The sequence below is a fragment of the Schistocerca americana genome, unplaced genomic scaffold (assembly GCF_021461395.2).
Source record: "Schistocerca americana isolate TAMUIC-IGC-003095 unplaced genomic scaffold, iqSchAmer2.1 HiC_scaffold_428, whole genome shotgun sequence".
Taxonomy (NCBI): domain Eukaryota; kingdom Metazoa; phylum Arthropoda; class Insecta; order Orthoptera; family Acrididae; genus Schistocerca; species Schistocerca americana.
The window spans coordinates 84,211-95,850 of NW_025726157.1; the positions used below are offsets into that span (position 1 = coordinate 84,211).

General features: G+C 61.2%; 1 protein-coding gene across 1 annotated transcript; it reads left to right on the forward strand.

Annotated features, from left to right (window-relative positions):
- The first annotated feature begins 432 nt into the window (after nucleotides 1–432).
- LOC124582924 (nascent polypeptide-associated complex subunit alpha, muscle-specific form-like) lies at nucleotides 433–8,219 on the forward strand. The gene is made up of 3 exons (XM_047131324.1): nucleotides 433–1,387; nucleotides 1,857–2,133; nucleotides 7,313–8,219. The coding sequence occupies exons 1-3, from the start codon at nucleotides 433–435 to the stop codon at nucleotides 8,217–8,219; spliced, it is 2,139 nt and encodes a 712-aa protein (XP_046987280.1).
- Nucleotides 8,220–11,640: the final 3,421 nt, after the last annotated feature.

The following is an 11,640-nucleotide window of genomic DNA, read 5'->3' on the forward strand; positions in this document are numbered from 1 at the left end:
CCGGCCGCCGCACCCGAGCCCATAAAGCACCCCCACCCCGGCTGCGCCGGCACGCGACGCACGCACGCACGCGAGTCTGCGCAGAGCCGCCGCAGCGTCAGGTCGCTTGGGCTCTCCGCAGCGCTTTGTCCGTCGCGCGCCTTTGTTCACGAGCGCCTTTGTTCTCGCGCGCCTTTGTCAAGGCACGCGGGCCGAAGGTGGCCACGTGGCAGAAGCGGTAGCGGACTTCTCCAGCTAACGACTCGCTTGCGAGTTCGTCTAGCGGCAAAATTGTGTGTTACCGTTATCGTGGCTGCAATACAAATTGATCAGCATCAATTTGTATTGCGCCTAGGGACTGTTAGGGCACGCCGTGAGTCAGGACCCCCTTCACGTGGGACCAGTCCGCGCTCACTCGCTTAGCACCCACCCTCAAGAGCTCCTGTCTTCCCCATGGAAGGCAATAACATCGCTGCGAACGTCGCGGCGGTGGTCGCCGCGTCAGAGCACGCTCTGGTGGCGGCCTCCAATGCTCCGACCCCCGCGACCGCTCCTCCAGGGTATCGCCCACTCACAACGGTCGAACTCTTTGTTGTAATGAACCGCATGGCCAAAGCCGCCACCGCCTCTGAACGCGAGGCCGCGGAAAAGGCTTACATAAGGTTCTTACAGTACGACCTCCCCGCCGCACTGCCAGGCGCAGCCAGTGAAGAGGCCAAGGTACCGCCGGGAGCCCCGCCAGGCGTGTCCACGCAAGAGGACACTGCACTGCCGGAGGCGGCCCCGAAGGGAGCAGAGCCACCAGGCGTGGCGTCTCATGCACCCACTGCCCTGCTGGCTCCCCCCACGGTACAGGCCAGTCAAGAGGCTGCTGACCTGCCAGCAGCATCTCACGAGGACGTTATTCCAGAAGCCAACCTGGAAAAATTAATCCACGATGGCGAGGCTATGGAAGTCTCACTCCCATCGCGTAAAAGGCCGGCGGATGACGATGAGTCGTCCGAAAGCACCCCTTCTTCTGCCCACAGAATGCCGCAGCAGAAGAAGAAGCAAACCGCGCCTGAAGGCGCCACAGAAGACATTGAAGCCGCAGAGGAGGAAGAAGATGAGTTTGTCGTCCCCAAGCGGAAGCACACGGCTCGGGCAAGGAAGCTCGAGCAGGTGCAGCCGCTCCCGACGGCAAACTCGTTCGAGTCCGCCCCAATCGACACCGAGGCTATGGAGGAAGCGCCAAGGCCGCCCAAAAGGGTGGCCCCACCACCAATCAATGTCCTTTGGAAGGACACCTTTCGAGCCTTCCTAGAAAAATTCTCTGAGGGTGTGTCCGCACCACCCAAAATAAAGTCCCTTGGGCGCGAGATGTTGCGCATCACACCTGCAAACATGGACGACTACCGCGCAACCATGAGTAAGATTCGGGAGGAGGGGCTGTTCTGCTACACTCATGATGCAGAGCGGCTCCCTCTCCTGAAGGTAGTCTTCCGCCGTTTGCCCATGAGTATGGAACCTGATCACCTCAAGGAGGAACTCCTCGCCTTGGGGTACAGCGTTAGATCAGCAGGCCTCATGAAGTCACCCAGGACACGGAGGGACATGCCACTGTTCCTCGTTGTCCTGGTGGACAGCATCGAGGCCAGAAAGATATTTCAACTTAAAACAATAGCCACAGTCGACGTAGAAGTTGAGCCGCTCCGGGCCAAGGGGCGAAGAGCACAGTGCTTCTCGTGCCAAGGCCTGGATCATGTGGCACACTTCTGCACAATGCCTGCCCGTTGCGTCAAATGCGCGGGCTCCCATCAAAGCAGAGACTGCAAAAAGAGCAAAGATGAACCGCCGAAATGCTGCAACTGCAGTGAACAACACGTGGCCAGCTACAGGGGCTGCAACCTATTTAAAAAGACCAGGCGCCGCGGACGCGGACGTGGAACGTCACGCCCAGTCCAGCAAGGCACCAGCTATGCCGCAGCCGCAAAAGGCGCGGCCCCAGCCCACCAGGAGCGACAGCAAGCACCCCCAGACGCCACGAACAAGCCGGCTGCCACAAACCAGTCACCAGCAGCCCAGCCAGGCCCCACCCCACCCGCAACAAGCACCAAAGACTGCAGTCAGGGCCCACTGCGTCCCACCCCCAGCTCCCCACACCAAACATGTCAGGCAAACGCACAGGTGGCCAGTCGCACGGCACCTGCTGCACACATCCCACCGGTTCGCAATACTGCAACAGCCATTCCTGAACCCCACAACAAACCCTGTTTGGAGACAACACAGCTAAATGCCCTCCTGCACTCGCTGACGTCAATGCTCCAGCAACTCCCAGTACTAGTGCAGGCAGTCACGGCGGCCCTCCAGGCCAGCACCGTCCCAGCCCCACACCATGGATAACCCGCACATACATGGGCTAACCGTCTGCGGATTCAACGCAAACGGCCTGGTAAGGCAACAAGGTGAGTTTCGCAACTTTCTGCAGGACGAAGCAGTTGATATATGTCTCGTTTGCGAAACCCACCTTAAGCCTGGAGTCCAAGTCAGGGCAGCCAATTACGCCTGTTACCGCTATGATAGGCCGACCGCCGGTGGTGGGACAGACGTGTATGTTCGACGTGCACTGATGCACCATGCCACCCACCTCCCTGACCTAGTATCGGTGGAAGCCACAGCAGTCAGCGTGTCCACCGCAATAGGACAGATAACCTTCGTTGCTGCCTATAAGCCCCCACGCGCTACTCTTGCCGACCAGGATATCGACGCGCTACTGGCGGCTGGGGGGCGGGTTTTCATTGCGGGTGACTTCAACTCGAAGCACGCGGAATGGAACTCCCGCCTCACAAATGCCAATGGCCGCCGTCTCCTCAGAGCTGCCCAGAGAAACGGTGCCATAGCTCTGGGGCCATTCGAACATACCATCTTCCCAGCTCGCCAGGACCTGTTGTCCGATGTGCTGGACATAGCAATTCTCAAAGGTATAGGGCACCACATCTCCGCATCGACGCGCTGTGCACTGTCATCAGATCACGTCCCAGTGATCTATGACGTGGACATCGTCGGTGCGGCCCTTCCGCCACGTCGTCCGAACTTCAGGCACCTAAATCGAGAGCGCTATCAGGAGGAGGTCCTCCCTCTCCTGACAGACGCCCCAGACCCTTCTGAGGTTGGCACGGACACTGCCCTGCAGTACCTGAGCGAAAAACTGCTCCAGGCCGCCGAGGCAGCCTCACCGCCTCCCGCACAACATCCACTGGTAAACTCCCGTCGCCTCCCGCCCGAAATCAGGGAGACGATCCGGGAGAAAAACCGGCTCTTCCGAGAGTGGCAAATTACACGCCAACGTCACACGAAGGCCCGGCTGAACCACATGCGCCGGGAGATCAAGGCTGCAGTCGAGGCCCACCGAAACAGGGAATGGGCGGCCCTAGTGGAAACCCTTGACCCTGCTGACGGCAACGCCTGGCGCGTCGCAAAATCATTTTTGAGACGACGTAGGCGCGTCCCACCAATTCAGGTAGGCCAGGAGGTCTTCAGCCACCCCGATGAAAAGGCGAACGTGTTGGCCGACCACTTCGCGGCGTCTTTCACGCCCGTGGCGGACGTCGTGGACGCCGATCACGTTCGCCTGGTAGAAACACAGCTCCCCACCTTCCTAGCGGCCAGAGAAGACGGAGACAACATTGAGCTGATAACAGTGGAAGAAGTGGCCCTGCAGCTACGGACAATCAGCCCAAAAAAGGCGGGAGGGGATGATGGCATCGTCGGCATCCTCCTGCGCGAACTCCCAGCAGAGGCATACCAGACGCTCGCAGACATCTTCAACACCATCCTACGCACGGGAATCTACCCTTCCGAGTGGAAACACGCGGAAGTGGTAGCAATCCCTAAGACAGACAAGGACCCCCGTCTGGCGGCCTCCTACCGCCCGATCAGCCTCCTGCCCACACTCTCGAAAGTATTCGAGCGCCTCTACGCCAAACGCCTCCTCAGACACGTGGAGGCCGAACATCTGCTTCCAGATGAACAGTTCGGTTTTCGCAGGGGCCACTCCACAGTACACCAACTCATGCGTGTCGTGGAGGAAGCCATGAGAGCCCTGGAGACCCGGGAATACCTTGGGGCGGTGTTCCTGGACGTCTCTAGGGCATTTGACTCCGTGTGGCACGACGGGCTCGTGTACAAACTATTCGTGCACGGGATCCCGACGTCGCACGGGGTGCTACTGAAGTCCTACCTCGAAGACCGGACCTTTCATGTGCGCCTTGAGGAGGGTGTGTCTACCCAACGACCGATCCAGGCTGGAGTGCCGCAGGGGTCCGTACTCGGCCCCCTGCTGTACTCCCTCTACACCGCAGATGCTCCGCGAGTGGCGCGGGTGTCGCTCGCATTATATGCCGACGACACTGCGCTGCTCGTCCGGAGCATGAACCTGCAAGAAATGAGACGGCGTCTCCAGCTAGGGTGTGAGGCTTTAGGAAGCTGGTCGACGAAATGGCGGCTGAAATTTAATGCTGCCAAAAGTCAGGCAGTAATATTCACAAAGAGAATGCTGCCTCGTGACTTAGAGCCGGTGACGATCACGGGAGGCCCCATCCCGTGGTGTAAAACCGCGAAATACCTCGGGGTAACCTTAGACCAGCGGTTAACATGGCGCCCCCACATACAGGAGGCAAAGGGTAGGGCTGCAGGGCGTCTTCGTGTCCTGTACCCTCTACTCAACCCGACTTCGACGCTTCCCCCTCGCCACGGCATCACCCTATACCTGGCACTGGTTCGCCCGGTGCTGGAGTACGCTGCCGTGGTGTGGGGAAATGCGGCCGAAACCCACATTGTTGAGCTCCAGAGGGTGCAGAACCGAGCACTTCGGCTCGCCCTCCGTCTACCCTGGCGCTACCCAACTGCCCAGCTACACCAACAAACTGGTATACCTCTGCTGAGAGATCGCTTCCGACAATCAGCGCGACAGTTTTATCAAGAGGCCCACAGGTCTCACAATAGGCTCATCCAGGCACTGGGCCACCAAATCCACCACAGGCCGACCACACGTTGGCCCGACCTGTTGCAAGCATAAAAACCTTGCAACAACCAATGGATGCAACGCATCCGATAGGCCAGCCCGAAATAAGTCAGTTCCCTTCCACATCTTATAAGTAAATATTTGCAGGAATAGCACCCGATGCTCACCCTGCCCCTTCACGAGCAAAGGACTGCTCGCAAGTAAAAGTGAGTGAGTGCGCCGGCACGCACTCCGCTGCTCGACTCGCTGCCGCTCGCACCGGTCGTTTTCGTTTCCGTTTCGTGTGCACCGTCGCTAGCCCATCGCCATGTCCGGACGCGGAAAGGGAGGCAAAGTCAAGGGCAAGTCAAAGTCCCGCTCAAGCAGGGCTGGGCTCCAGTTCCCGGTCGGCAGAATCCACCGCCTCCTGCGCAAGGGAAACTACGCAGAGCGCGTCGGCGCCGGGGCGCCCGTCTACCTCGCCGCCGTCATGGAGTACCTCGCGGCTGAGGTGCTCGAGCTGGCCGGAAACGCGGCCCGCGACAACAAGAAGACGCGCATCATCCCGCGCCACCTGCAGCTTGCCATCCGCAACGACGAGGAGCTCAACAAGCTCCTGTCGGGCGTCACCATCGCACAGGGTGGTGTCCTGCCCAACATCCAGGCCGTCCTGCTGCCAAAGAAGACCGAGAAGAAGGCCTAAAGGAGGCCAGGCAATCGCAGCGCCGCGTGCTCCCCTGCACGCAACGCGCTTTGCCGGCTCGGCTCGGCCCACAACAATCGGCCCTTTTCAGGGCCACCACACACACCTACGTCCAAAGCAAAATTTCAGTCGTCCTCGCCGCACCTTGTTTTGTTTTAACTTTGCACTGTCACAGCACAGCCGCCGCCGGCGCACGTCCGCCATCTTGTCGTCCACACAGCCCGTGTGGCCCAACACACACACACACACACACACACACACACGCACGCACATTTTGCACGGTCGCAGTCGCCTTCCAAACCGACAAACGGCAGCAATAATGACCATTGTTAAAGGGAGGCGTGTCGACACACCGCCCTCCACTCCCGCGCGCAACGGCCGTCGACACGAACGAAACAGCTGATCCGGCCGCCTATGCCCACACGCCTTGCCTCGGAAACCCCAACGCCGCCGCAAACAAACACACAGAGCCAAACCACGCAAGCAAATAATCACCGCCTCTCGCACAACAACACACAGCCCGCCATCTCCGTCGCGATCGATACAAAGACACACAATAACAAACACACAAACGAAGCAGCTCCACACACAGCCAGCCACATGACACGTTTCCTTTCCTTCTCCCCTCCCAGTCACATCACGTCGCTCAAACGGAAAGAAAGAAAGAAACAAACAAACAACACAGCGCACACACGCAGCAACAACACAGACTCTTTCGCACTTTTCAACTTCCGAACAGTGTGGTGGCCCTGAAAAGGGCCGTTTTCTAGTCTCTCCCACCCACAAGCACGGCCGCGGGAAGGCCAGCGCCCGCTGCGACGCAGCCTAACCGCCGAAACCGTACAGGGTGCGCCCCTGCCTCTTCAGGGCGTACACCACGTCCATGGCCGTCACAGTCTTGCGCTTGGCGTGCTCAGTGTACGTCACCGCGTCGCGGATCACGTTCTCCAGGAACACCTTCAGCACCCCGCGGGTCTCCTCGTAGATCAGACCAGAGATGCGCTTCACGCCGCCCCTGCGAGCCAGGCGGCGGATGGCGGGCTTCGTGATGCCCTGGATGTTGTCGCGCAACACCTTGCGGTGCCGCTTGGCGCCACCCTTGCCGAGCCCCTTTCCTCCCTTGCCGCGGCCTGTCATCCTTCCTTCCTCGGGCAAAGCAAAACGTGCACAAACAGCAGCTGCAGCGGCTGGCGAGTCGGCTACGGTCTGCGCCCAGCGCGCCCGCCGCCCCCCTATATAGACTCTGGCCCGCCCTCCCCCCACCACGCGCAACCGAGGGCATATAAGCGCAGCACGGAGGCGCGCGGGCCCCCCCCCCATTCCGCTGTTAGACTCGCTGCGACGCACTTCGTCTCCGAGAACGCTATGACTGGAAAGCAGATCGCCGCCGCACTAGAAGGCCTGATTAACGCGTTGGGCTTCACCGGCGGCCGCCAACGGCAGTCAAGGCGCACGAGAAGCCAGCGGCAAGGGATGATGCTCCAGTGCTACAACTGCCAGCAGCTGGGGCACACCGCGCGCGGGTGTAAGAACGCCGTCGCGTGCTTAAAGTGCGCGGCGGCCCACGACACCCGCAGCTGCACGAAACCTCGTGGGGTGGCTTGTAGCTGCGCGAACTGCGGCGGGCCACACGCCGCCAACTCGCGTAGCTGCGGCTACCTCCGCGAGTCACGCCGTCTACCCGCCGCACCACGCCCTGCGGCGACATCAAGCGCCTCGACGGCCGCCCCGCCCCCCCGCTCCGGCAAGGGGTGCGAGCCGCGCCGTCTTGAAACCGTCACCGACCACGCCGTGGCCGGCTTCCAAGCCGCCTTTGCGGCCGAAAGGGCCGCACTGAAGGAGGAGCTCGCAGCAGTCCATCGCCAGCTCCAACAGCTGCGCGATGAGCTGCGGGCTAACAAGAAGAAGCCGCCAGCTCCCGCCGCCGCCCCTGCCGTGAGTCGTCCGGTGGGGGTAGCCGTAGCCACGCAAACACCCGCCGCTGTGAGTCGTCCGGTGGGGGTCGACGTGGCCACGCAAACGGCAGCCGCTCCCCCTCCCGCAGCAATGCAGGAGGTGGCGCCCATGGACACGGATGATGTGCCGCCTCGGCTGCCACCCTCCGCGGTGGCAGCCGCCAGCAAGGGCGCTAAGGCGCCCCCTGTCTCCTCGCAAGCCGAGAAGCCAACGAAGAAGAGGAGGATTCACCTACCTTTTCCTGACGTGACCAACGTGCAGGTTGTCCTGAAGGACATTACCGCGGCACTGAAGAATTGGTCCTACCCCTATGCCGACCAACCATATCCCTTCACTCCGCCAGACCAGCCCATACCTTCCCTTCCTCATCGGCCGCTCCCCCTGCGCACCTACCGTGACGCATTTATGGAAGTGCTCACAAAGAAGGAAATAGCCCTGCTCAATTCGCACCCCATCTTCACCCCCTCTCAATGGGATGCCTTAGTCGACGTTATCGATGTATTCCTGAAGGAAGAGTTCCGGTCTGGTCGGCGGAAGATGGACAGCGAAGCTTTGGAAGCCATGGAAGACATTACCCGTAAACATCGCCAGGTTCAGTAACAGACACCACGCGCGGCCTCTACAGCAGTAGCGGAGCCATCAGCTTAAACCACCGGCCAGTCACTTCGGCCCTTCGTTTTCCATTTCTCTCACTGTCTCTCTTACTATCCTTTCATCTTTCCTTTATTAAAAAAAAAAAAAAAAAAAAAAAAAAAAAAAAAAAAAAAAAAAAAAAAAAAACCAGCACAACAGTCAAGGTCAAATACCACCCGTCATGTCACACCCACATTTTCACCCCGTCAATGAAGAAGGAGAAGCGCTTTTAACGCGCTAGAACTTCGCTCACAGCTGAGGGTTCACCCCTCAACCATGTGCGTCGTCGTCGTCGTCGCGCGGGCCCGTTGTCAAGGCAGCACCGGACGCCGCGCCGCACCTAACCTCCACGCACGCCGCTCCGCTACCGCTACCGCTACCGCTACCGCCATGGCCCGCACAAAGCAAACGGCCCGCAAGTCCACCGGCGGAAAGGCGCCGCGCAAACAGCTCGCCACCAAGGCGGCGAGGAAGAGCGCGCCCGCCACCGGAGGCGTCAAGAAGCCCCACCGCTACAGGCCGGGCACCGTCGCCCTGCGAGAAATCAGGCGCTACCAGAAGAGCACGGAGCTGCTCATCCGCAAGCTGCCATTCCAGCGCCTAGTGCGCGAGATCGCCCAGGACTTCAAGACCGACCTGCGCTTCCAGAGCTCCGCAGTCATGGCCCTGCAGGAGGCCAGCGAGGCCTACCTCGTCGGCCTCTTCGAAGACACCAACCTGTGCGCAATCCACGCCAAGCGCGTCACCATCATGCCCAAGGACATCCAGCTCGCGCGCCGCATCCGCGGCGAGCGCGCCTAAACCGCGCCGCGGCACCGCACCGCACAAACAAAAACGGCCCTTTTCAGGGCCACTAACATCTCTCCGTCGCGAGCAAACTTTGTCGGTCGCCTGCCTCTCGCCCCGCAACCCAAAAAAAACAAAAACCACCACTTCCCGTCCGTCCGCCACACCCGCTCACTCTGCCTGCCTGCCTGCCTGCTAGCAGCGCGCAACAATCACACATCATCCCTCCCCGGCGCTCAAAGCGCACAATACCCAACGGCCGACGTCACACCGCACGGGTGGCTGGCTGGCCGGCCGCCGCTTTCGTTTCGAAAACAAAAAAAACCCGCACTCCACTCCGACGGCCAACGGCCAGGCAGGCGCGCTCGCTCGCTCGCTCTCTCTACACGCCACCGAAATCCCCGCCGACTCCTTCCACATCTCAACGTGCCCCCCGTTGCAAAACATAACACACACAAAGGAACAAAACAAAGACCAGACACGACTAGACAAGACAGACATCCGAGAAGAACGAACGCAGGCAAGCCAACCAACGTATTCAAACAAAACAACGTGACAGAAAACCAACCGTCGGCCGCCGCCACAAACACGGCGACAATCAACCACGACAACAACAACACCGCTTACCGCTACCGCTACCGCCGCCCACACCCGCCACCGACCCCCGCAATCCAACCACCACGGCAAGCAAACAGCATCCCCACGGGCATACAGAAACGCCAGACAGACACCCACACCAAACGCAACACGACAATCAAAACCTTCCCCGACGTGCTTTGATGGCCCTGAGAAGGGCCGTTTTGGGCCGCGCGTCTCTTGCGCGCCACTAGACGACGACGGGGGGTGGGGACGACGGAGTCAAGCGCCAAACCCTTCCTTTCTCCCATCTCTTTCTCCTCTACTCTACTTCTTCTTCTTGGGCGAAGCCTTCGCCTTAGACGGCGTCGTCGCCTTCTTCGGGCGCGGCGCCTTCGGCTTCTTCGTCGGAACCTTGGCGGCCTTCTTCGCCTTCGACGGCGACTTGGCCTTGGCCGGCTTGGCCGCAGCCGCCTTCTTCGCACCCGCGGGAGCGGCCGACGCCGCAGACGCCTTCTTGGCGGCGCCCGCCTTCCGACCGGTCGCCGCCTTCACGCCACCAGCCTTCTTTGCGCCGGCCGCACGGGCGCCCTTCTTCTCCTTGCTGGCCGGAGCGGCGCGCTTCTTCTTGGCACCGCCAGCACGAGCCTTGCCGCCCTCGGCCGCCCCCCCGCCGCCGGCGCCGGCAAGCTTGAACGAGCCGGACGCGCCCTTCCCCTTCGTCTGCACCAGCTCGCCCGCCACGACGGCCGACTTGAGGTACTTCTTGATAAACGGCGCCAGCTTCTCCGCGTCCAGCTTGTAGTGCGCGGCTATGTACTTCTTGATCGCCTGCAGCGACGACCCGCCGCGCTCCTTCAGACTCTTGATGGCGGCCGTCACCATCTCAGAGGTGCGCGGGTGCGCAGGCTTGGCGCGCGGCTTCTTCGCAGACGACGCAGACTTGGCCTTCTTCGTAGTGCCGGTGGCGGCGGGTGCCGCAGCAGTCTCGTTCGTAGCCGCCTGATCTGCCATTTCGACGACGCGCGTAACACACAGCGAGAGCGAGAGCGAGCGGGACGGCAGGCAGGCACGCAAGCACAGCACAGCAGCAGAGCAGAGAATCACAAGGCCCAGCCAGTGTCGCGGGCGGGCGCGGACGGCCGAGAGAGCGGCCGCCACTCTGCGCGCCGCCGCGCCGCGCCTCCCGCGCTTGCTACCGCCCAACGTCCGACAGCCTGTGCGGAGCAGCCCCAAACCTGCGCCACAACCGCCCGCGCCTTTCAAACCACCGAGGATGGGGCTACACACAGCCACACCACAGTCGCCAACCAGTCGCCACGGCAGCGCCGCAAACCACGGCCAAACTGCAGCTACCGCGCGCTACAGCCTGGGTCGGCCCGCCGAGAATCGCCGCCCCCGCCCAAATGCCGCCCCCACAGCCCCAGCCGACGACCCGCCACAATGGCCAAACCTTCGGCAAAACTCCCACACCGTCGCCGCGGCAGCCCGGCCAGCGCGGCCGGCGCCACAGCCACACAAGCCGAGGCGTGCGGCGATGACGGCCGTGCAAACGCGCCTCCGCCGCCCCATCGCCTTCCGTCGCCCTCCCGCCGTTTCCCGATCGGCCCGCAGCCGTCGGGCCACATCGCGCGCCGTCCTCCTCCTCTCGCCCGCCAACATTCACAGCCGTTTCTCAACAATTGCCCGCCGCAAACGGACGCCGCCTGCGCAACAGGCGCCGCCGCCCCTCGCCGCTTCCGACCCAACCCCTCGACCGAGGCAAACCGCAATCCGAATCTACAGACCAACCCAATCTGCCGTCAAGCACACACGACAGCCGACCTTACACGTTACGCATTACACATTACGTTTACACGTCTACGTTAGGTTAGGTTAGGTGGACGTGGGTTAGGTTAAGGGGACTTGGGTTAGGTTAAGCGTCAAACTTAGGTTAAGCATTCAAACACGTCAGGCGTCAGAGGTTAGGTTAGGTTAGGTTAGGTTAGGTTAGGTTACACGTTAGGTTAAGGGGTCAGTGCTAGGT